This window comes from Panthera pardus, unplaced genomic scaffold, assembly GCF_024362965.1.
Source record: "Panthera pardus isolate Hobbes unplaced genomic scaffold, ASM2436296v1 HiC_scaffold_3, whole genome shotgun sequence".
Classification (NCBI taxonomy): Eukaryota; Metazoa; Chordata; class Mammalia; order Carnivora; family Felidae; genus Panthera; species Panthera pardus.
Genome location: NW_026526876.1, coordinates 35,010,399 through 35,035,932, shown reverse-complemented (window position 1 = coordinate 35,035,932; position 25,534 = coordinate 35,010,399). Strand labels below are relative to the sequence as shown.

The 25,534-nt window shown below is 44.4% G+C and overlaps 1 protein-coding gene and 1 pseudogene across 1 annotated transcript; one reads left to right on the top strand and one right to left on the bottom strand.

The window, feature by feature from the left end:
• The first annotated feature begins 1,250 nt into the window (after positions 1 to 1,250).
• Positions 1,251 to 23,398, top strand: CASC3 (CASC3 exon junction complex subunit). The gene is given in 15 exon segments (XM_019416059.2): positions 1,251 to 1,516; positions 1,518 to 1,550; positions 1,920 to 1,947; positions 2,290 to 2,327; positions 13,866 to 14,024; positions 14,115 to 14,266; positions 14,750 to 14,926; positions 15,113 to 15,798; positions 18,373 to 18,437; positions 18,879 to 18,993; positions 19,264 to 19,362; positions 19,618 to 19,832; positions 20,465 to 20,587; positions 20,729 to 20,792; positions 21,679 to 23,398. Coding segments are annotated over 14 exon segments (2,112 nt in total). The 5' UTR covers positions 1,251 to 1,318; the 3' UTR covers positions 20,753 to 20,792; positions 21,679 to 23,398.
• A 1,372-nt stretch (positions 23,399 to 24,770) lies between these two features.
• Positions 24,771 to 24,867, bottom strand: LOC128774336 (U6 spliceosomal RNA; annotated as a pseudogene).
• Between the last annotated feature and the right edge of the window lie 667 nt (positions 24,868 to 25,534).

Sequence of the window (25,534 nt, the reverse complement as noted above, 5' to 3'; positions counted from 1 at the left end):
AGCCCCACGTTGGGCTCTGTGCAGGGTATGAAGCCTGCTTAGAAAAAAAAGAAAAATTGAACCCAGACCAAACAACTAAAAAGTAAAGTGGCAGGTTATCACTTTTCTTATTTACACACTAAACTTGGCAGCCTTATTTGCATCAATTTACCTTGTGATAGAAAAAGCCCTCCATATCTTTTCCTCCGTTCCTTTCCTTTTTCCTTTCCCTTTCCCCTTCTTTCCTCCATACATACATCCTCCATTTTTGGACTCTGGAAGCTGGGTTTTGGAGCTGGATTTACAACATGTCACATTTGGCCACTTGTTAAGATCATTCAGAATGCCTTCTAGTTTCGTATTGTCTATAAATTTGGTAAACATCAGAATCTTTAACCATATAACTTATAAAAATGTTACATGGGATAGAATCCTGTACTATGCCATAGTGACTTTTCTCTGTTTGATATATATTATTAATGTGCACTCCTGTAGGTACACTAATACCTTACACATCTTGAACGTATTTACTATGGTCCAAAGAAAATACACCTTTTTTTTTTTTTCACTGCTGGCAAATGCCTGGCCAAAATCAAAGCATTCCCCTCAGCTACCTGTCTGGTAACCCTTAAGAAGGAAATCATGTCAGGAAATAGAACCAACGGCGGTTCATCTTTTAAAATCGGTTCTAAATCTTGGTTAAGTCTAGCATCATACCAGCCTGCACTTTGGGAGAGGTGATAGCTGGGATGGGGGTGGGGGAGATACAAGAAGGAAGAGGAAGTGAGAAAACACGGTGTGCTGCAACACTAAGTCCTTGAGCTTCACTGCAGACAACTGGTTTCTCCTTCGCTCTTTAGCTTCAAATGAGCTGCTGTGGCAAATTTTGACCCAGCACAACGACTTTAGAGGTTTACCTTCACTCGTGATTTTACTAAGCAAACGAATGCAGTAAAACGATCTGCTTCAAACGTAGGTAGAAACGAGAAACGGAAATAGAAAAGCCTGAAACAGCTCCAATGCCGCAGTGAAGCTGTGACAGGTGAGCGCCTTCGACTCGGAAGGCCCAAGATGGCTGGGCGAGGAACACCGCTACCCTCGCGGGGGCCTACCCCAGGCAAGACAGGGGTCGCGGCACGCCCCCCGCACGACACGGATTACGTAATCCCGCTCGCCGCAAACGTGCCGCAGGGTGCCCGCCCCTAGCCCCTCCTCCCGAAAAGCGCGGCGGCCAGTGTCGCACGTGAAGCATGCTGGGACTAGCTCTCAAGCCTCCCGGCAGCCCCTGCGACGGGCGCGGTACGTAAGGAGCTGGCCGGCGGCGGCCGTTCTCCGTAAGATGGCGGATCGTCGGCGGCAGCGCGCTTCGCAGGACACGGAGGACGAGGAGTCTGGCGCATCGGGCTCAGACAGCGGCGGCTCCCCGGCGCGGGGCGGCGGGAGCTGCAGCGGTAGCGCTGGAGGCGGTGGCAGCGGCTCTCTGCCTTCTCAGCGCGGAGGCCGAGCTGGGGCCCTTCATCTGCGGCGGGTGGAGAGCGGGGGGGGCGAAGAGCGCCGAGGAGTCGGAATGTGTGAGTGCGCGCGGGCGGGGCCGGCCGGGGGGCGGGGTGTAGGTGGTGATGCGAGGCTGGGAGTTGATGGTAGATGCTGGGGCATATCGTGTTAGGGAAGAGAGCTATCCCAGTGCGGTGTGCATCCGGAGCCCCAAGGGAGGAGGAGGTGTTGGGGTGTCAAGGGGAAGGGTAGAGCCGCTGTAGATGAAAAGCGGATGTTTATTCAGAAATTGGGGGCTGGAAGTGAAGAGATCGGACCTCCCTCGGCTGCTATTTGTTAAAGATGTACCTTTCCTCATCTCCCTTTTCAACCATTTTGTGTTGAGTCTTTAGCTCCCCACCCTCTGGAAATCACGGAACTAACCCATGTCATCTCCTTCCCTTCAGGAGAGTGAAGATGGCATGGAGGGCGATGGTGAGTAGCATTATGACAAGTTTTTTGCCGGTAAACTCAGATCACCTATCTTTAGCAGTTGACATCCTGTCAGACTGTTATGGATGTGGGGGAAAAGTGCCATAACGTGGCTCTTTGTAGCACAGGGCTTGTAAGCATACATTTTAGCAGTATGATGTTGGGCAAATCGCTCTTTGAGCCTGTTTCCCATTTGTAAATAGGGACCGTAATTTTATCTCCCTGATAGGTTGATGTCAGAATTGAATTAGAGTCTTAGCTTGACTCAAAAAGCAATCAGGAAATGTATTTATAATCATTTCTGTTGCCTTTTTTTTTTCCTTACGTATTTCTGTTTTGTTTCAGCTGTTCTCTCGGATTATGAAAGTGCAGAAGACTCTGAAGTGAGTGTAACAGGTTCTTTTTTCTCTGTTATCTAGGTTGGAAAATGGTTTGTTTGTTTTTAATGTATTTTAAAAACATGTACACACTCGTGGTTCAAAAGTACCATGACCCACTTGTTACTGTTCTTGTGCATTCTTCATTTATGCTCTTCAAAAACTGTTATAAAAGGTCTTGTTTAGAGTGAGGGAAATTTGGTGCATGCCTCTTTAGGTTTCACGTGATACACTGTTAGTGTCAGTTTTTCACTCTGTCTGCGAAAAATAAGGTTCTAAATTAGAGAATGAGAACATCTTGAAGTCCTTCACGGGATCTTTGGCAGTTCCTTTTATGCTACCTACAGAATGAAACCAGGCAGTTGGATATTTTTTTCAAGTGTGAAGACCTTAAAAGGGCAGGATTCTGAGTGGTTTGTATCAGAAACATCCCTCAGTTTATAGGGTGCTTTCTCCCTCTTAAATTCAGGAGAAAATTTCCATAAACCAAGCTTTTGTGATCTTATTTTGGTTGGATGAACTACCAGGGAATGGCTGTTTGTTTCCTGGGGTTGTTGAATAAAGTCCTGAGTTCTGGATTTTGATCATGGGATTATGAACAGAAGGAATTGGATTGTGGATCAAAGGTTCATTGTATAGATTTTGTAGAACTGTTACTGTGTATTAGATTTCCATTAAGCACTGAAAATGCAACAGTGAACGCTATACCACAATTTCTGTCTTTAGGAATGACTTAGTAAGGAAGTTGGATAAACATGCAGGCAATCCTAGGACTTGGTGACAACTGCTGGGGACAGGGTTAAGTAGGGTATTAATGGCTGAGTACTGAATCCATTTTAGGTAGTCAGGAAAAAATAAGTTGGAGTTAGACAAACCATGTTCTAGGCAGAGGGAACAACAGCTGTGAAAGTCCTGACACAGAGTAGACTGAATTATTTGGAAACTGATAGTTTGATGTGGCTGGAACATAATAGGTATGGGACGGATACCAGAAATAAAGACAAATTAGTGAACAGGGGCAAGATCGTCGAGGGATTTTCATGTACCTGCTATGTGCCAGGAGTTGTGCTGAGCACTGGAATAAAAGACAGACATGGTTCTTCCCTTGTGGAGCAAATAGACAAGTAATTACATTAATGTTTGGTGAGTGTCATAATATCGGAAGCATAGGGTGCTTTGGGAACACATGGTGGGGGCAACTAACTGGGTTTAGGAAACACAGAGGATGGGATGTTAAAATAGAGATTTGAAGGGTGAGTGGGAGTTAGCCAGGCAGAATATCCTAAGCAGAGAGAACACTGGGAAAAAGGTCTAGAAGGAATGGACTGCATGACCATTTGGAGGATGTGAAACGTTTAGCATGACTGGTGCTAAGTGATGAGTCTGAGTCCAAATCTTAAAATATCTTGTAAGCCAGATTAAAATGTATTTGGATTATAGCGTAAGGAAGTGAGAAAGCGTAACAGGGTTTTCACCAAGTATGTGATGAATACTGATGGCTTAAATTTTATTATATTATTATTATTATTGTTATTTTAATGTTTATTTTTGAGAGAGCAAGACAGCATGAGTAGAGGAGGACAGAAAGAGGGAGACAGAGAATCCGAAGGAGTCTCCAGGCTCCAAGCTGTCAGCGCAGAGCCCGATGTGGGACTCGAACCCACAAACTGTGAGATCATAACCTGAGCCGAAGTTGGACGCTTAACCGACTGAGCCACCCAGGCGCCCTTATTTTATTATTTTTTAAGATTTTAAGTAATCTCTACACCCAACGTGGGGCTGAAACCCACAACCCCAAGATCAGCTGTTGCATGCTCCACTGACCAAGCTAGCCAGGCTCCCCTGAATTAGACTTAAATTTTAAAGAAGTGTTTGTCAGATCCAAGGGACACCTGCCTCAGAAAATCCAGTTGGCCAGTTCTGAGCAAAATCTTGCAGAGGGAGGGAAGACTCAGACATTTATATGTTAATAAGATCCCAGGTTGATATTTATGCACAGTAAAATTTGAGATCTTTTTTTTAAGTAGGCTCCATACCCAGCATGGGGCTTGAACTCATGACCCTGAGATCAAGAGTTGGACACACTACCGTCTGACCCAGCCAGGCATCCCAAGAATTATTATTTTATAACCGTTATCTTGTCTGCAATTTTAGTTGATCTGAGGGGAGCAAAATTGGAAGCAGAAAAGCTAAAGCAATGTGCAAGTTGAGGCAAGCAGTATATGTGGCCTGGAGTGGAGTGGTGTGATAGCAATGAAAACGGAACTGGACAGGATCAAGGGGCACCTGGGTGGCTCAGTCAGTTAAGTGTCTGACTCTAGTTTTGGCTCAGGTCATGATCTTGCGGGTTTGTTGGTTCTAGCCCTGTTGTCAGGCTCTGTGCTGACAGTGCAGGGCGTTCTTGGGGTTCTCCCTCCCCCTTCCTCCCCCTCCCCCCCCCCCCTGCCCCTCCTGAGCTCTCTCTATCTCTTAAAATAAATTAACTTGGGAGGAAAAAAGTGGACAGAATTGAAAGCTATTTAGGTAATGGAATTCATAGAATGTGGTGATTGATGAGATGACTTATTTTCTCTGAAGTCAGTGATGAAGTTAATGTGTAAAGAGTAGAAGGGGGGCGCCTGGGTGGCTCAGTCGGTTAAGTGGCCGACTTCGGCTCAGGTCACGATCTCGCCGTCCGTGAGTTCGAGCCCCGCGTCGGGCTCTGCGTTGACAGCTCAGAGCCTGGAGCCTGTTTCAGATTCTGTGTCTCTCTCTCTCTGACCCTCCCCCGTTCATGCTCTGTCTCTCTCTGTCTCAAAAATAAATAAATGTTAAAGAGTAGAAGGGAGATGAGAGGTTTTGGGGGTGAAGAATGTTTGCAGTAGTCACTAGAGAATGGAAACCCTGGGAAGATTGTTATGCAGAATGCAGTGTTCAGTGAAGTTTGTTGATTATGAACTTATGGCATCTCACTGTTCTGTATGTAAATGAGTTTGGGTGTTATCCTAATAGCAAGGAAAGAAAGCTACTGATGGCTTAAGTAAAGAAGATGAATTGTGGGTGAGGCAAGACTTGGGACAGGGAGAGCCGGTTAAGAGGTTGTTAGGACAAGCCAGGGAACATGATGGTACCCTACAGAAGAGACATGGCAGTGGGACTCAGATTTGAGACATGTTAGGTGCTACTAACAGAACTTCTTGATTGAATGTGGAGCCTGAATTAAGCAGTCAAAGGGATGCCCAGGTTGATGAATGAGAGAGAGAATGGGACACAGGAAGGGTGCCTGGGTGACTCAGTTGGCTAAGCAGCTGACTTTGGCTCAGGTCATGATCTCGTGGTTCATGGGTTCCAGCCCCACGTCGGGCTCTGTGCTGACAGTTGAGAACCTGGAGCCTGCTTTGGATTCTGTGTCTGTCTCTCTCTGCCCCTCCCCCAGTCACATTCTGTGTCTGTCTGTCTGTCTGTCTGTCTCTCTCTCTCTCTCTCAAAAATAACATTTTACGAGAAGGGCACATGGGTGGCTCAGTCAGTTGTGTATCCGACTTCGGCTCAGATCATGATCTTGCGGTTCATGAGTTCAAGCCCCGCGTCGCGTCAGGCTCTGTGCTGACAGTTCAGAGCCTGGAGCCTGCTTCGGATTCTGTCTCCCTCTGCTCCCACTCACACCGCCTCTCTCTCTCTCTCTCTCTCTCTCTCTCTTAAAAAAAAAACATTAAAAAAAAAAAAAGAGGGGCGCCTGGGTGGCTCAGTCGGTTGAGCGGCCGACTTCAGCTCAGGTCATGATCTCGCGGTCCGTGAGGGCTGTGAGTTCAGGCCCCGCGTCGGGCTCTGTGCTGACAGCTCAGAGCCTGGAGCCTGTTTCGGATTCTGTGTCTCCCTCTCTCTGACCCTCCCCTGTTCATGCTCTGTCTCTCTCTGTCTCGAAGACAAATAAATATTAAAAAAAAAAAAAAAATTAAAAAAAAAAAAAAAAAAAAAAAAAGAACGGGGCGCCTGGGTGGCTCAGTCTGTTAAGCATCCAACTTCGGTTCAAGTCATGGTCTCACAGTTTGTGGGTTCAGGCACTGCATAGGGCTCTGTGCTGACGGCTCAGCCTGGAGCCTGCTTCGGATTCTGTGTCTGTCTGTCTGTCTGTCAGTCTCTCTCTCCACCCCCTGCCCAAACTCTGTCTCTCAAAAATGAATAAACGTTAAAAAAATTTTTTTAAAGAATAAAAGAATGGGACACAGGAGGAGATTTTAGGAAGAAGAATGGTGGGTTAAATTTTGGATGTTTTGAAATTGAGGGACTTGTGGGACTTTGAAATGGCAATATATAGTATATATATCGTCTGAAAGTTAAGAAAGTCTAGTTCTGCTCTAATACAGTAGTCACTAGCCAAATGTGGCTATTTAAATTTAAATTAGTTTAACTTAAAATCAACTTCAGTTCTTCAGTTGCGGTGGCCACATTTTAAGTACTCAGTAGCTAGGTGTGGGTACTGGCTGCTGTATTGGACAGCATAGAAAAAGTTTCTATGGACAGCAGATTATATTACAGAAAAAAAGCCTGGTATCCTGACTTTAATAGTAATCCATTGCTTGCATTTCTTCTTGATTACTAACTATATACCTATACGCTACAGTTCAGTCTTGCCTATTAAAGTATGATCTCTCTTGAGGTATCTGGGTGGCTCAGTCTGTTAAGTATCTGACTTTGGCTAAAGATATGATCTCAAGGTTCATAAATTCAAGCCCCACAGCAGGCTTGCTGCTGTCAGTGTAAAGCCTGCTTTGGATCCTCTGTCCCCCTCTCTCTGCCTCTCTTCAACTTGCGCTCTCTCAAAAAAAATAATAATTTTGATTTTTTTTTTTTTTTTGAGTTTATCTTGAGAGAGGATGTGTGCAAGTGGGGGGGGGGCAGAGAGAGAGAGAGAGAGAGAATGGGAGAGAGAGAATCCCAAGCAGGCTCCATTGATGCACTATCAGCATGGAGCCTGTTGTGGGGCTCAAACTCATGAACTATGAGATCATGACCAGAGCTGAAATCAAGAGTTGGACGCTTAACCGACTGAGCCACCCAGGTGCCCCAAATTTGATCGGTCTCTTAGTCTACAGGTTAGTTTTTCATCCCTTTCTTTTCCTTACAGTTAATCTGTTGAAAAGGTATTGATGATTGTTCACTCGTGGTACAACCCAACATGCCTTTTCTGTCCTTTGTATTTCCTGCAAATTATTTCCAGATCCATGGAAAGACAACATGAACCAAAGATTTTATCTTGAACAAAACTGATCATTACTTATTTTCTTTCCCTTATAGGTCACTTGCTTTTTTTGTGTGGGTATTCCCAGTATATATTTTTTAAGGTCCAGTAATTACATTAGAATTTGTCTGGTGGTAGTTGCTCTGGGTTGGTGTTCACAGGTATGAGATGTACTCTGCAATATGTCATGGAACTCCTATCCCAAGTATTTTGTTTTATTTATTTTTATTGTGTATTTATTTTTGAGAGAGAGAAAGTGTATGTGCACAAGTGGGAGAGGGATAGAGAGAGTGGGGGACAGAGGATCCCAAGTAGGCTCTGTGCTGATGGCAGAGAGTTGGATGCAGGGCTCCAACTCACGAACCCTGAGATCATGACCTGAGCCAAATTTGGACACTTAACCAACACAGCCACCCAGGTGCCTCCTAAGTATTTTATGTGTGTCTTCAGTATTTGACCCTTTCTTTCTAATCCTTTTTTCCTTTACTTCTTGATTTTTAAAAATACTTTTTCCTTATCACTTTTATTTTCACTTAAGGTGTTATTACTATGTTTATTTACTCTTGTGTTTCTTCTAGTTTTAGGCTTTGTATTTGAAATGATTTTTTTTTAATTTCTAGTACTTTCCTGAGTTCTTTCGTTTCGTTTTTGAGTTTTTCTAACTCTGATTGATGTTCTTTCATATCTTACCTAATTTTCTTAATGCCTTTTTAGATTTTTTGAAATGAAGTTACACTTTTTATATGATATGTCTGTCTTCTGTCATGCTTTCTTTGTAGAATGCTCTTATTTTTTCTTTCTCATGATAAGTTTATATAGGATTTGACCTCTATATTTTTGTTACCGGTTTGTATTTTATGTGATATTAGTTTTCCTGATCTGTTAGAAGGACATATGGCTCAGAGTAGCTTTTTCTGACTTCATAAAGCTCTTTCTGTTGTTTTCCTGTAGTGTTAAAAAAAAAAAAGTGGTGGATTGCTTTCTGTGATTTCCTGCTCTTGTTCCCTTTCCTAATTTGTTCTGTAGCTTCTCTTCACTCCTTGTGGTCCTCTCCTGCTCAGTTGGATTGTCCTCTCAAGTTTCTCTTTGGTGTGGGACCCTATCCTAGAAGGCAGCCCTGGCAGCTGGGTCGGTTGCAAGATTTCAGAGATTTTAGACACCTCGAGCCCTTTCAGAGCTTCTTACTGCAGGACCCTCACATTCAAACACTATTGGAGACAGTAAAACTCCTCCTACTTTCAACTGTTGTTTTCAGTTTAGCTTTCTGTTAAATAAATACCTGTTGATTAGTTCAGGGTTCTCCTGTTCTCAGTTCCATTTACTACTCTGCTTTCTTGAGTACGGACACAGTCTGGTGCAGGTCTTAATGGCTGTTCGTGCTTTATTTCTGTTTGCTTGTATTTTGAGGTCTGGGGAATACCTTGTAACCTAGTTTTGTTGTAAACCTCCAAAGCCTTTAAAGGGCTTTGATTTTGCTGTCTAGAAGCCCTCATTTCATGTGGAGGTTAGAAGAGATCAAAAACTGCGGCTGTCATTTTCCCAGAATCCTGGGAAAATCCCAGACAATTTTTAAACTTGTTTTTTCATTATTATTATTTTTATTTTTAATTTTATTTATTTTTGACAGAGACAGAGTGTGAGCATGAGCTGGGGAGGGGCAGAGAGAGAGGGAGACACAGAATCTGAAGCAGGCTCCAGGCTCCAAGCTGTCAGCACAGAGCCTGACGCGGGGCTCGAACTCATGAACTGCGAGATCATGATCTAGGCCGAAGTCGGACACTTAACCAACTGAGCCACCCCGGGCCCCCCCCCCTTTTTTTTTAATGTTTATTTATTTTTGAGAGAGAGAATGCAAGCAGGGGACAGGCAGAGAGAGAAGGGGACAGAGGATCTGAAGCAGGCTCTGTGCTGACAGCAGAGAGCCCCGATGCAGGACCTGAGCCCGTGAACTGTAAGATCATGACTCAGCTGAAGTTGGATGCTTAACCGACTGAGCCACCCAGGACTGTCCTATTCTTTAGTTGGGTTGTCTTTTTATTGAGTTATAAAAATATATTCTAGATACAGGTTCCTTATCAGATACATGATTTGCAAATCTTTTTTCCACATTCTGTGGGTTTTCTTTCTACTTTCTTAGTGGTGCAAGGTTTCAATTTTGATGAAGTCTAATATATCTGTTTTTTTCTTTTTGTGCTTTTGATGTCATATCTAAGAAGGCTGAATCCATGCCAAAACCAAAGTCATGAAGGTTAACTCCTGTTTTCTTCTAAGAGTTCTATAGTTTTAGCTCTTAAATTTAGGGCTTTGATTCATTTTGAGTTAATTTTTGTATATGGGGTGAGGTGAGGGTCTAACTTTTTTTTTTTTTTTTGCATGTGGCAGTTTTTTATTTTTATTTTTTAATGTTTATTATGAGAGAGCGCGAATCAGGGAGGAGCAGAGAGAGAGGGAGACACAGAATCCGAAGCAGGCTCCAGGCTCTGAGTTGTCAGCACAGAGCCCGATGTGGGGCTGGAACTCAGGAACCACGAGATCATGACCTGAGCCGAAGTCACTCACTCAACCAACTAACTGAGCCTCTCAGGTGCCCCTGCATGTGGTAGTTTTGATCAAAGGAGTATTGAAGAGTTTTAAAGAGGAGCAGGGGCGCCTGGGTGGCGCAGTCGGCTAAGCGTCCGACTTCAGCCAGGTCACGATCTCGCGGTCCGTGAGTTCGAGCCCCGCGTCAGGCTCTGGGCTGATGGCTCAGAGCCTGGAGCCTGTTTCCGATTCTGTGTCTCCCTCTCTCTCTGCCCCTCCCCCGTTCATGCTCTGTCTCTCTCTGTGCCAAAAATAAAAATAAAAAAAAAATAAAAAAAAAAAAAAATAAAGAGGAGCAGGCTTAGTTTTTTAAAAATGTATGGCATAAAAATTAAATGTATAGCAGGGGTGCCTGGCTGGCTCAGTTGGCAGAGTAGGCAACTCTTGATCTCAGGGTCGTGGGTCGTGAGTTCAAGCCCCACATTGGGTGTGGAGCCTGCTTAAAAAAGAAATGTATAGCAGTTCCAGATAAGACTTGTCTGGAGTGTGGCCATGGAAACAGATGGCCTGTAGCAGAGGTGAAGAGTGAGCATCTTGCTAGTCTTCCAAGTCTGTGGCAGGGTTGGCTCAAGGAAGACATAGAGGTATATAGCTAGGTGATAGGAGCCTCAGGGGAGTAGGAATTTAAAATGATGCTGGAGAACTTAGATCTAGAAGAGACATTGAGAACCAGGAAGATACTAACTCTTATACTCTGAAATACATAGGGAATGCAAGAATAAGCTAAAACTTCTGTGTGAGAAAGCTACCAGGGGCTTCAAGGGAGAGCTAGACTTGAGAGTTGGGGAGAGTATTCATTGAAGAGGAGTTTTGTCTCTGGAAAAGGATTTTGGTGTCAGTCCTTAGCCAAAGCAGTGTGATCCTGGGGTAGCACCTTTTTGTCTTCAGTTAGACCAGACTAATTTGGAGTCTTCTCAGCACTGCTGTTTGTATCTTTCTGTCCTGCCCTGGAAACAAAATTAGTTTCTCATTTGGAATAAAAGAATTCCCTCATTTGACATTCCACCATGGACTAGAGGAGGCAGAGCATAAGACAAAATTCTCATAATCATGCTGATACTATTTTAAGATGTTTGAGATCAGTGTGTGCGTCTGTGTGTTTGTTTGGTGGGGACTAATGAATGAAGGTCACATATACATATTGAATAAGATTCTTGAAATTTCTGCTTTAGAACTTACAGGGGACATAAGATTAGGGAAAGAACTGAATGATTACCACCTACCCATCCCCATCTCAAGAGGAGGGGAAACTTCTTGTGAATGAGGGGAAATGGGAAGAATCAAGGGCACTTGGTTATTAGAAAGCTGTGGGTAGGGGCGTTTGGGTGGTTCAGTCAGTTAAGCATCTGACTCTTGATTTCGGCTTAGGTCGTGATCCCACGGTTTGTGATTTCAAGCTCCACATTGGGCTCTGCACTAACAGTGCGGAGCCCGCTTGGGATTCTCTCTCTGCCTCTACCCCACTCACTTGCTCTCTCTCATAATAAATACATTTTTAAAAATAAAAAAAAAAAGCTATGAGTAGAGGCTTAATCCTTATAGTGTGGGTGTGGTCTTCCTCTAATTGTGGGTTTCATAACAGTATCACCTTTCAGGAATCTGACCCAAAACACTTAGAGGCTGAAATACCCAGATGCTGAGTAGGGAAGAGGATTAGTTGGCTCATTTGGGCCGGTTGGGCAGACGCCACTCTATTTGAAGAAAGGGTAGAAACTTAGAGCTTCTTTGCTTTATCAGGAATCTCAGAACTCTTTGATCACATTCCTGATGTTAGCATGAGTTTGGAGTTATGAGCAAGTCTAGTATAGATCAAGCGTCAGACCCAGTAGGAGAATAAGACTAGTGTGCACCTATCTACCAGGTGGCAATGGGGTATTGGCACCCTGACCTATTAACCCAGCAGTGAGGACTAGCCCACCTTCCTTTGAACCCATTTCTTTGTTTTCAGGTCTCTAAACCTACCCTCCAGCCTATAGATTGGCCTCTGGAGGCCCAAATCCTGAGAGGAATTTGAAATGAAAGTATTCTAAAGCCAGTTCCCTCAGCATACGCTTTAATTGCTCCTTTTCTCTCCCTAGAACTAGCCACACCTTTATTACCTAACCCTTTCTGGTGGCCCCTGTTTAGTAGGTGGCCTAAGGACCCTCTTCTGTATGGACAGACTCAGCAGTTTCTCTGTCACAAGCAGGATTATCCAATCTTGATGTGGCAGGAGAGGAAAGGAGATGTGGAGAGGCAAGAAAGCACTTGAGCTTTGTTTTCATTTCTAAAATGCAGTGGTCATACAAGTTCTCTAGCTTTCTAAGTCATGGGTGCCTGGTTGGCTCAGTTGGTAGAGCATGCGACTCTTGATCTCGGGGTCGTTAGTTCAAGCCCCATGTTGGGTGTAGAGATTACTTAAAAATAAAATCTTAAAAAGAACAAGTTTTTTAAGCCAAAATTTTATAATTACATAATTCTGGGCTGAGTTGTTGGCTAAGGTGATCTCATGCTGCAGAAAGTTGAGTATTCGTATCACAGACATAAAAAATGTATGCCATTATTTCCCAATTTGAGGGTAAATAAATGCCTTGAAAAATCATAGGGTTATTACAGAGTTTGCAAATTCACTAGCTCAGTTCATATTATTTATAGACTAAATGTACATCTCCCACCTTTATGTATTACTGGTTTTGAATATACAAGTTAATACAATGTAGATTTTTTTGAAGTATTATTGAATGTATAGAAATTGTTTGTTAATATGTTTTTTTCAGTCACTGGGTGTTATATGAGCTATTGTCTAATGGAGATTCATGAAAATTTTGGAGTTTAACAAGAGGTCCACATAATCTAAAAGGTTGGGAATCTCTGCTCTAAGCTATTCTGAGATGAGACAATTCACAGCTTGAGTTAGAGTGTAGTTTTTAGGCACTGCATGTTTAAGAAATAATCCATGAAGAAGGAGAGAAATCATCAACAAAGATTAAGCTCCTTTTGTATGGTAGGCAGTTTTTATTTTTATTTTTTTTAATGTTTATTTATATTTGAGAGAGAGAGAGAGATACTGTGAGCAGGGAAGGGGCAGAGAGAGAAGGGGACAGAGGATCTGAAACGGTCTCTACACTGACAGCAGCCAGCCCGATGTGGGGCTTGAACTCATGAACCATAAGATTATGACCTGAGCTGAAGTTGTCCACTTAACCAACTGAGCCACCCAGGTGCCCCCTGTATGCTAGGCAGTTGAAAGCCTCTCTTTCGTATCTCCTGGGCTCCTTCCCCAGAGGCTACCATGGTTAACATTTCCTTGCATATCTTCCTGGAAAACTTACACGGATCTGTATAAGTGTATGTATGTATATTTTTTATTGTGTTTTGTGTGTGTGTGTGTGTGCCCCATCCTCTAGAAATTTTAGTAAGAGTTTTGATATGTTTGCTTTTAATTCTTACATGGTAGTAAAAGTTCATTAGAAAATGTTTCTATCCTAAAGAATGGAAAATAAGGGGCACCTGGGTGGCTTAGTTGGTTAAGGGTCCAACTCTTTGGTTTGACTTAGGTCATGATCTCATGGTTTGTGGGTTGGAGCCCTGTGTCAGGCTCTGTACTGACAGCATGGAACCTGCTTGGGATTCTCTCTTTCCCTCTCTCTCTGCCCTTCCCCCGCTCATGTACATGCTCTCTTTCTCTCTCAATAAACTTTAAAAAAAAAAAAAGAATGGAAAGTAAAAATGCACCATTTCCAACTGATGGGAACTTTTTTCAGGGTGAAGAAGGGGAATACAGTGAAGAGGAAAACTCCAAAGTGGAGCTGAAATCAGAAGCCAATGATGCTGCTAATTGTTCAGCAAAAGAAGAGAAGGGAGAAGAAAAGCCTGACACCAAAGGCACTGTAACTGGAGAGAGGCAGAGTGGGGATGGACAGGTCAGTGTCCACCACAGGCCTCCATTTTGGGGGCCAGAATAAGGACTCTTAACCTTGGAGAGAATAAGGAGCCCTTTGTCTGTCCTCTAGGAGAGCACAGAGCCTGTGGAGAACAAAGTGGGTAAAAAAGGCCCTAAGCATTTGGATGATGATGAGGATCGGAAGAACCCAGCATACATACCCCGGAAAGGGCTCTTCTTTGAGCATGATCTTCGAGGGCAAACTCAGGAGGAGGAAGTCAGGTACAACCATTTGTTGCTGCTATTAGTATGTATTTAGTGCTTACTATATGCCCGGCACTTTGCTAATTTATTGCTCACAGTACTTTAAGTTTTATGATTATCTTTTGAGGAAAGTGAGGCTTAGGATATTTGGTAACTTTTGGTGGAGGAACTGGGATCCAGACCCACACTTCCACTGCCTTCCTTAATTTGAGGCTCAAGACTCTGGGATATGAAATACTTGCATAGGCTGCCTTATAAGCAAGAGATATTTATTTCCAAGGTGCTGAGTAGTTTGAAGTGAAGTCTTTCCTCATTTTTGTCCCTTATTACATTTGAGCTCAGTAGGCTCTGTGATTCACTCTTGGTTTTGTATAATCTGTCTGGGAAAATGGGAAGACCAGTGAAGTTCCTACTGTTTCTCTGCCCAACCCTATTTTTTCGTGAACATCTTTATATAATGGAATCTACCAGCCTAAGACACTTTTTCCTGGTTTTATCCAGACCCAAGGGGAGACAGCGAAAGCTATGGAAGGATGAGGGTCGCTGGGAGCACGATAAGTTCCGGGAAGATGAACAGGCTCCAAAGTCTCGACAGGAGCTCATTGCTCTTTATGGCTATGACATCCGCTCAGCTCACAATCCTGATGACATCAAACCCCGAAGAATCCGGAAACCCAGGTGAGGAAATTTTGCAGTTTATATTTATATTTTAGAGAGACCTTTGCTTTTTTAAATGCCATTTCAGCCTGTCATTTAGTCAGTGAGGAATGGGTGAAGTCTCCCTGACCTTCAGTTTATATCTCTAGTCATCTCATCTCTTTTGTTATTTCTTTCCTTAAGACTTTTACCATTCCATTTATTCAGGTTTGGGAGTCCTCCGCAAAGAGATCCAAACTGGATTGTTGAGCGACCAAACAAGTCCCATCGCCATCAGGGTCCTGGGGGCACCCTACCACCAAGGACATTTATTAACAGAAATGCTGCAGGCACTGGCCGGATGTCTGCTCCCAGGAATTACTCTCGATCTGGGGGCTTCAAGGAAGGTCGTGCTGGTTTTAGGCCTGTGGATGCTGGTGGGCAGCATGGTGGCCGATCTGGTGAGACTGTTAAACATGAAGCCAGTTACCGGTCACGGCGCCTAGAGCAGACTCCTGTGAGGGATCCATCTCCAGAAGCTGATGCTCAAGTGCTTGGCAGTCCTGAGAAGGAAGAGGCAGCCTCAGAGATTCCAGCTGCTGCTCCTGATGCTGCACCACCAGCCCCTGACAGGCCTATTGAGAAGAAATCCTATTCCCGGGCAAGAAGAACGAGAATCAAAGCTGGAGATGCAGTCAAGGTTGCAGAGGAGGTGCCCCCTCCACCTGAAGGGCTGAACCCAGCGCCTCCAGTCCCAGAAACTACCCCTTCTCCACCTGCTAAGACTGGAGCCTGGGAGGCTCCAGTGGATTCTACTACAAGTGGACTTGAGCAAGATGTGGCACAACTAAATATAACAGAACAGAATTGGACTCCAGGGCAGCCTTCGTTCCTACAGCCACGTGAGCTTCGGGGTAGGTACCTTAGGGTTAGTGACTAACTTTTTTCCCTGAGCATCACTGAGTTTGGGGACATGGGATTAGGTGTCTTGGGGATATAGTATCTGATAAATATCTTTTTTTTTTTTTTTTTTTTTTAGAGAGTGCATGCATGTGCAAATGGGGGAGAGGGAAAGAGAGAATCCCAAGCAGGCTCTGAGAGCAGGCTCCCTGCTTTCAGCACAGAGCCCATCACCGGGTTCAAACTCACAAACTGAGATCATGACCTAAGCCAAAATCAAGAGTTGGATGCTTAACCAACTCCACCCGGGTGCCCCTAGCTTTGTTTTTGTTAACTGAAAGAAATATATTCATAGGTATATTCATACAAAGACCTCAGAGAAGTTTTATCTGTTACCCAAGACTACCCCACTACTTTGCCTACCTGACCAGTTATCAATATTGACCTCCTGAATGCACAATCTTTTACCCATTCTCTGTGGCAAAAGTTGGAAGAGGGTGGCAGTGTTCTTATTATATGAATTAATAGTTAAATATTTGAAGGCAGATACTTACTCGTTTGAATTTGGATGAGAATTTTCTTTTTTTTTTCTTATTTATTTATTTATTTATTTAATGTTTTTTATGGAGGGCTTTTATTTTATTTTTTTTAATGTTTATTTTTGAGAGAGACAGAGTGCAAGTGGGGGAGGGGGGCAGAGAGAGGGGGAGACATTTAATATTTATTTTTGAGAGAGAGCACAAGCGAGGGAGGGGCAGAGAGAGAAGGGGAGAGACACAGAATCAGAGAGAGAGAGAGAGGGAGACACAGAATCTGAAGCAGGCTCCAGGCTCTGAGCTGTCAGCACAGAGCCCAATGCGGTGGTCAAACCCACAAACCATGAGATCATGACCTGAGGCAAAGTTGGACTCTCAGTGGACTGAGACACCCAGGTACCCCTGGATGAGAATTTTCTAATCTGTTTGAAAGGAAAGCCTAATTTCCTTAATCTAGAGCCAGGCTACCCAATAGAGTTTTCTATAGTGTAAGAACTTTTTGAACAATGGTAATGTGCCTAGAGTGACTGAGGAAATGAACTTGCAATTTTAATTAATAGAAATTTAAATAACCACATGTGGCTATTGGATATCACGTTGGATAGCAGAGTTCTAGAAACCAGGACCTATCTACCAGGCTCTTGCCCATCCATCTTTCCCTCCAGCCAGGTAGATCAAAAGATCTTTTCCTTAGTTTCTTTTTTTTTTTTTTTTTTTTTTTCTTCTAATTTTTTTAATGTTTATTTATTTTTGAGAGACAGAGTGTGGGTGGGGGAGGGGCAGAGAGGGAGACACAGAATCTGAAGCAGGCTCCAGGCTCTGGGCTGTTGTCAGCACAGAGCCCAAGGTGGGGCTCGAACTCACAAGCTGTGAGATCATTACCTGAGCCGAAGTTGGCTGCTTAACCAACTGAGTCACCCAGGCGCCCCTCTTTTCCTTAGTTTCTGAAATCTGATTTGAACTTAAAGATTGGAAATCCTCATTTGGACTGGGAGTTTCAGCATCCTTCCCTGGTGTGCATGATTTTGTTTGTTTATTTGGAGAAAGAATGTGAGTGAGAGGGAGCAGAGGAGGGGGAGAGGAAGAGAGAATCCCAAGCAGGCTCCACGCTGACAGTGGGGGCACGAACCTACGAACTATGAGATCATGACCTGAGCCAAAATCAAGAGTGGACACTTAACCTACTGAGCCATCCAGGCACCCCTGTGCATTTTTGAATACCAAAAACCAATGTAGTATAAACTGGACCTGGAGTTGATCTTTGGATGGAGAAGTATACCCTTCTACTGATACCTTATTACCATTGGAAGATGTCTTTTTTTGTCCTGAGTCATTTTCAGCCAGAGGGGAGTATCTTCCCAAATGTCCATCCTAGACCTCTATGGCCTAGAATAATTGGGCAGATTCACAGAATGTCCAGTTATGTTCAGAAACTTGAGGGCTGAGATTTTTCAATACGTTTGATAATGTACTGTGCTAATTATAACCTCTTAGGGATTCTGTAAAGGGAAGTATTTGGTGGGAGAAATTTGAACTTGCACTTTCTCATTGAAGTGTGTGTGTGTGTGTGTGTGTGTGTGTGTGTGTGTTCAAAGGCTTTATTGCTATATTAAGATTGCAGGCAGTGAGGACAGATTTCCAAATGCTGGTATTGACAGGAGGCAGAGATAGTTTAAAAGGAATTTTGTTGGGTCCCTGGGTGGCTTAGTTGGCATGCCTCTGACTCTTGATTTTGGCTCAGCTCATGATCTCATGATCTCATGATCTCATGGTTCGTGAGATCCAGCCCAGCATCAGGCTCTTTGCTGACACTGTGGAACCTGCTTGGGATCCTCTCATTCCCTCTTCCTCTGCCCTTCCCCAACTCATGTGCTTCCTCACTGTCTCTCCCCTTCTCCCTCTCAAAATAAATAAATATTAAAAAAGAATTTTGTTAGTTTAAAAGAATAAAACAATTCCACATGTTGTATTTTTCAACCTGTAATTTTCTCTTTAGTCTTACTCAACATCTATCTGCTCTGCAGCCATGACTTTTTTTTTGGTATATTACAGGTATGCCCAATCACATACACATGGGAGCAGGACCTCCACCTCAGTTTAACCGGATGGAAGAAATGGTACAGAAAGGAAAAGGGAGTAGTTGGGGGAGCGGGCTGCATGCAACAGTTGTTCACTGTTTAAACCAGGATAAGGCCTTGGAGTCTGCTTTCCCATTGATTTACCCATATTTCTTTTAATTTGGCTCTCCAGAAAGGGTAGAGGGTCTAGGTTCAGATCTTGATGTTTCTCATTGGCTTTACAATTCATTTTGCAAATATTTTTTTAAGCTTTTTTTATTAAGTAATCTCTACACCTCATGTGGGGCTCGAACTCATGACCCTGAAGTCAAGAGTTGCATGTTCTTCCATCTGAGCCAACCAGAACCCCTTCATTTTGCCAGTATTGTTTAAATATGTGCCATATACCAAGGGTGTGTTTTGCAGCACCTACAGGAGGGTGGGACTTGATAGGAGAGTCAGCCCTCTGGGAGTCTTTTTGCTCAGACCTCGTTATTTCAGGGTGTCCAGGGTGGGCGAGCCAAACGCTATTCATCTCAGCGGCAGAGACCTGTGCCGGAGCCTCCTGCCCCTCCTGTGCACATCAGTATCATGGAAGGACATTACTATGATCCATGTGAGTTGTTTTGGGGGTTTTTTGTTTGTTTTTTTAAAAATTCTTGTTAGGCACCTTTCTTGGCAGGATGAAGTGAATTAAGAGACCCGCCTCTTGACTCCTAAAATTTCCCTTCTGACTTCTCACAGTGGTTATCAAACATTGTCTGGCTGCTGTTTTCTTCACATGGAAAACTGAGAACATCTTTTAAAGGGTTTGGGGGACAAGGAGACTTATCCATATGATACGAAGAGTGAGGGTTTATGAGAGTCCCAATGTGATATTTTACAGTGCAGTTCCAGGGACCAATCTATACCCATGGTGACAGCCCTGCCCCACTGCCTCCTCAGGGCATGATTGTGCAGCCAGAAATGCACCTTCCCCACCCAGGTAAGCTTTGCACCTCTGCTTGTATGCTTCCAGTACGTGAGGATATGTGTTGGGGGCTTCACAAGCTCCATCCTCCTGAGCTCTGTGCTGCTTGCTTACAAGGCTGGCCACTCTGGCTGCTTGAGCAACAAACTCCTCTTGGGTCCATCCTGAGGACTTCATCCTGAGTCTTTCTGTGCTGAGCAGGGCAGCCAAGCCATCCCATGGAAATGGTGTTATCTTCTATTTAATTTTTGTTTTCCTCTTCTTATCCAGGTTTACATCCCCACCAGACACCGGCACCTCTCCCCAATCCGGGCCTCTATCCCCCACCAGTGTCCATGTCTCCAGGACAGCCACCACCTCAGCAGTTGCTTGCTCCTACTTACTTTTCTGCTCCAGGCGTCATGAACTTTGGTAATCCTAGCTACCCTTATGCTCCAGGGGCACTGCCTCCCCCACCGCCTCCTCATCTATATCCTAATACGCAGGTGAGATGGCTAATGAGCAGATTTTTCTACACATCCTTTAATTCAGACGAGGAGGTGATATGGGAAGAATGCTTAAGGAATTTGAGAAAACATTTCGATGCCACTGATTTGCATGTGACATCAGGACGCCTCTTGGTGGTCAGGAGCTGGAAATGCAGCTTATGTAATGCCCATCGTCTGTTTATTGCCTTCTGTTTCTTGAATGGTATTTCATTGAAGTGTTTTGGTATGTCTTAGGTGGCTGTGTCTGCTATTCAATTGAGTAAAGAAGCTGTATTATCCTTACCAGCCCTACCCCTTCCTGTGCTGCTTAACTCCCGACAGGTTGACACCATCTGGTATGTGAGGTGTCATCACTGAGCTTAGCCTCTTCCATTTTTCAGCTGATGGTAAGAATTAGAGAAAGATGAGCAATACTTTGGAGGAGTAAGAACCAGAACATAATTAAGAGATAGTAAGGTAGAAATGAAGGATCACTTTAAGGGGCAGCTTAGAGATTTAAAAACTTACAAATTCCCCAGTACTTTTACTTTTGTGCCTGAATAATGCTTCCTGCCCGAATAATGTTTCCTGTTCACCATAGTTAGGGTGAGTTTGCCTAACTTTTTCTTCTGACTTATTGGGGTCCCAAGGCCCCATCACAGGTATATGGAGGAGTGACCTACTATAACCCTGCCCAGCAGCAGGTGCAGCCAAAGCCCTCCCCACCCCGGAGGACTCCCCAGCCAGTCACCATTAAGCCCCCACCTCCTGAGGTATGTAAGCTGCTTCCCACATCAGTGGGCTTTCCTTTCCCCTAGAAAATTTCTCTCCTTTTCTGAGTGTGTCTCCATGGCCTTTTTTTTTTTTTTTTTTTTTTTAACGACTGGTAACAAATTCTAACTTTATTATTTCAGGTTGTAAGCAGGGGTTCCAGTTAATATGAGTTCTTAAATATTTTAAATCGAACATCCTATAAAAGTAAGTGTACAATGTACTATGACTCTTACAACATTTTAAATCTTATTTATTTATTTATTTATTATTATTTTTTTTTAATGTTTATTTTTGAGAGATAGAGACAGAGCATGAGCCGGGGAGGGACAGAGAGGGAGACACAGAGTCTGAAGCAGGCTCCAGGCTCTGAGCTGTTAGCACAGACCCCAACACAGGGCCCAAACCCACAAACCGTGAGATCAGGACCTGAGCCGAAGTCTGCTGCCCAACCGACTGAGCCACCTAGGCGCCCCAACTCTTATAACATTCTTAAAACTAATGCTCATGCTTATTTACTTAACAATCACCTAATTAATGCTTTAAGTTATAATCATGAGATATCTTGTGGGGAGGCTTAAAGGAGTCTCAAAATTTGCCAGCCGCTTTGTTTTGCGAATGCATTGAGCAGGATTGAAGCAGAAACCATTGTTAACTTGGCAGAATTTCATTTGGGAATCTGCAAGGGAAAAATGCAGGGCATTCTTTTTTAAGGAAAGGGAAATCTAAATTTGAGGTGTTTGCAGCAGAGCCAGTTCTAAAAGTCATGGAGAAAGATCATGGGGGTTTTATTGTTGCTTTGTTAGGGACTTTATTTTTTTATCTTTATTATTATTTTTTTTAACGTTTATTTATTTGAGAAAGAGAAGTGGAGAGAGAATCTCTGTGCTGTACTGCAGAGCCTGCTTGGAATTTTCTCTCTCTCACTCGTGTGTGCTCCTTCTCCTTCTTTCTCTCTCTCTCTTAAAAATAAATAAACATTAAAAAATAATAATAAAACACATGATTTAGAAACGTGGCTTTTTGAAAACAGCTTGTAAATGCCCAGAAGGTCCATTAACGATGTTTCTTCCCATTTCCCCACCCCTGTCAGAACAGCAGAGGTGAGAACCCAGGAGAGAAGAGAAATACAACTGGCTGTTTACTACCAGGAGGGCTTCAAAGTTATAGGGTGGCTCCTACCAGCAAGCAGCTGAATGAGGAGGACCCCTGCCTTCCTCTGAGGACAGACTCTGTTGGAGAAGGGGCTAACAAGTGGACTTCCTCCCATCTCCACTCTTTACTTGAGTTGGCTGTGCTCAGAGGAGCAGAGGTCCAGCCAGCTCAGGCTTCTGGGTCTACATCTAGAAGCCCATGTCTTTTACTCTTCTTCACTTTTTCCTGGGAAATTCAAGTGTCTTCTCCCAGGGAAGCTCCTTCCTGTATGTTTTGTTTCCTAAGACGTTCGTTTGTAAAGCCTGGCTTATTGTTCTTAAATTAATATTCTTTTAGTTTCTTTTTCTCTTTGCCTTTAAATGAGACAAATTCATTCTTCTGATTTGCTAGCTCCTCTGGGTTCCCTTTTGGTCTTTCCCTGCATCCCAGATAATTGAAGTTTTACCAGCCAGTTTTCCCCCACCAAGTCTATAAAGAGGTGGCCTTTCATTTTTGTCTGGCCGTTGTTATTGTACTTGGATTCTCTCAATTCCTCTAACCCTCGAAGCAGAGCCGTCCACAGAGTGTCTCATTGTGGAGAAAAGTTCAAAGTGTGTGGTAGGAGCCCTTCGTCTTGACTTCGATTTCCAGGTGTCTGAGCCTCCATCAGTCCCTGTACTGTGTAGGTGTCAGTCCTCTACTTGAGGGCAGAGTCTCTACAGTGGGGAGAGATGGCAGTCCAGATGCCCTTGTGAGAAAGGGAGAGTGGAGTAAGCCTTTGCCCCTTAAGGGTCTGTATTCACACAGTCCTCAGGGCTCAGTCTTGGAGGTAAGTGGAGTTAGAGGTCCCTCTGCTTCTCTTCTTTCCATCCTTCCTACCACACCCCCTTTCCAGTTGCTGTGGACCAATGCATCTCTCTAGAGGCAGATACTGTCCAGCAAGTGGTCTGCCCTATACTTTGCAGTTGCTCTTCTCCATGTCTTTCCTGCTACAAGTGTTTTAGATGTTACTACCTGATTTTCCCCAAGTTCTGCTCCTGTCCCTGCAAACAGAAGATCCCACATCTGGGCTTCAGGCCTAAGGAAGCCAGTCATTTTCGGGACAACGGCTCCTCTTCCTTTTCTTCCCTATCCATGGCGCTGAACCACTCCCCTGCTGCCTCTGTGGAAGAGGTCCCTATTACTGCAGCACTTGTGTCTGCCAGGGGTAATTTGGCCACTCTCCCTATCCTACAGAACCTGAGGGAGATGGTGATGGCTGTGTTTCCCCAAGTAACGTCACTGTTTCTATTCTCTCCAGGAGCTGACCTAACCACTCTTGAGTCACAGGTGTGGGGTGGGGGGTGGGGAGAGGCACTCAAGCTGTAACCCCCAAGGAGGAAATAACTGAGAGATTCTTCTAGGGGTAGCTGGTGGTTGTGCCTTTTGTAGGCTGTTCCCTTTGCCTTAAACCTGAAGATGTCTCCTCAAGCCTGTGGGCAGCATGCCCAGATTCCCAGACCTTAAGACACTGTGACAGTTGTCTCTGTTGGTCCACTGTGTTTCATTGCAAGAATTTCTCCATGTGTGTTGTTGTTGTTGTTGCTGTTGTTGTTTGTTTGTTTGTTACTATTTTAAAGGGTGCACATTTGTGATCAGCATTGTGACTTGGAGATAATAAAATTTAGACTGTAAACTTGGCTCCTTTGCCAGTGTTTTGCATGAGTCTTGATTTGGGAGGGACAGTAGAGAACTTGCTGACTCCCCAGAGTTGCGGTCACAACTCAAGGCAACTCAAGACTTCTGAAATGGAAGCCCTGAGAGGTGGGGAACCCACAGTTGTATCTGTATTCCCCATTGGCTATCTTATCCTAACTACATTGCCACATGGATCCAGGATATTATTCAGTCCCTTTGATTGGAAGCATCAGGGACAGAAAAAAGTAGTGAGATGCAACTTACCCACGTGAACATGTAGTTACCCTTTCACCTTTGTTAGTGTTTGGCAAGTGAGTTTCCCAGGGTAATGTGCCCAAAGTCAATACAACTGTACCAGGGGGAGGCACAGGTAGCTAAGCTTTCTTCTTGTAAAGACACTCTGGCACTGAAGTATCAAGAACCACAGCCTAAGAGGGAGGCTTCTATTAACCTTAGTAAAGGTAAAGCGGAACTATTGAGACCATCAGCTGTGGCTAATGCTGCCGGTTATCTAGTTCACTGAGCCTCTGATGTGTGCAGGCCAGTTCCTAGCTTCGAAGTGACTTTTCTTCCAGACCCTGGGTGGGGTGAGGTTTACTACAGAGGTGATGCCCAGTGTGGGGAGCGATTGAGTTTAATGTGGAGCTAGTGGCATCTGTTCTTGGACCACAAATCCTTGTGCACTGGGGGCATGGACATCATGGTATACCTTAAAACAGTTGGGACTCCCCCTGTATCCCTTGGTGCTACTGCTTGAGGCAGAGGACCATGATTCTTTTTCCCCCTACCCCTGATTCCTCTTAGTCATGTCCATTTGCTTTCCTCCTCCCCACAGGGTGACGGGTAACTATGGCCCTGATCTCCTGGGGGTCATGCAAAGAATGCCAGGCATCCTTGGGGGTAGGATACTGGCAGGAGGGATGACTGTTAAGATGTTTCCTCGTCACCCCTGCCTCTTGCTTCCCCAGTCCTGCAGTTAGATCCCATTGCTCTCTGTTGCCCTGGTAACAAGCTCAGCAAGAAGAAACTCAAACTCAACAAAGCCCCCAGGTTCTCTGCCCTACCAGCCTGCCTTTCAGTGGGCAGAAAGCAAGTATGAGGGGCAGATCAGCCTTATGTAGCCTTGCCCTATTCCCTTCTAGAAGTCCATGGGCTGGACTCTCAGAGTTCTTTGCTTCCATCTTCTCACAGTTGTTAATCCTATCACTCTCTTCCCCTCTATTTCTTCCATGCCAGCCCCCTCTCCCCTGTGCGGTCAACACACAGGCTTGCTACCTTATGGGTAAGGTCTTAGAATCCTGAAGTTGTCTCCTAGCATCGACAGCCCGCTTGGGCTGTCCCTCTAGGGCAGTGATTCTCAACCATGGCTGTTTGAATCACGTGGGGATCTTCTATGTGGCATCCTTGTACAGGGACCATGCTAATCTCTGTATCATCCCAGGTTTGCTATATGTGCTGCCAAAGTGAGCACCACTTGGGGATCTTTTAAAAAATACCATAAACCTCAGCCTCACCTCAAAGATGTAATTGATTTGGACTGTGGCCTGGGCATCAGTATTGTTGAGTTCCCCTGGATTCCAATGTGCACTTGGGGTGAGAACCACTCTTCTAGGAGGGCCATGACTCACTTCATGCTGGCTTTCCTTCCTCATTCAAGTCCTTGAACTCCGTTGCTGCCTGATATCCTTGAGTAGTTGCAGGGGTGCTGGGGTCCTGCTCCCCAAGCTTTCAGTTTCCAGAAGTGTCTCTGCCTCCTTTATTTCCAGCCCCCACACCCTCCACACTCCCCAAATCTTTCCCCTTCCTAACTGACAATCCCAAATCCTGCCCAGAGAGGAGGTTACCAAGGCAACCAGCTTAATCTGGTAACTGTGGCATGTGCTCGGAGTGGAGCCCTCTCCTCTTCTTATTTGGTTCACAAAATGCCTGGGGAGCTCTTAGCCACTCCAGCCAGTTTCTCCTCTTAACCCCAGGGATAGTGGGGTATCCAATAAAGGGAGCCCAGAAAGCTGATACTCGGATCTCTATTCCAGCTTTTTAGCCAAAACTACTCTTTCCCTTTTACTGTTCCCTTTTGAAATCCACAAACAGATGGGTATGCAAAGCTTTAATTCTGTAAACACATGCTCTAGCACACA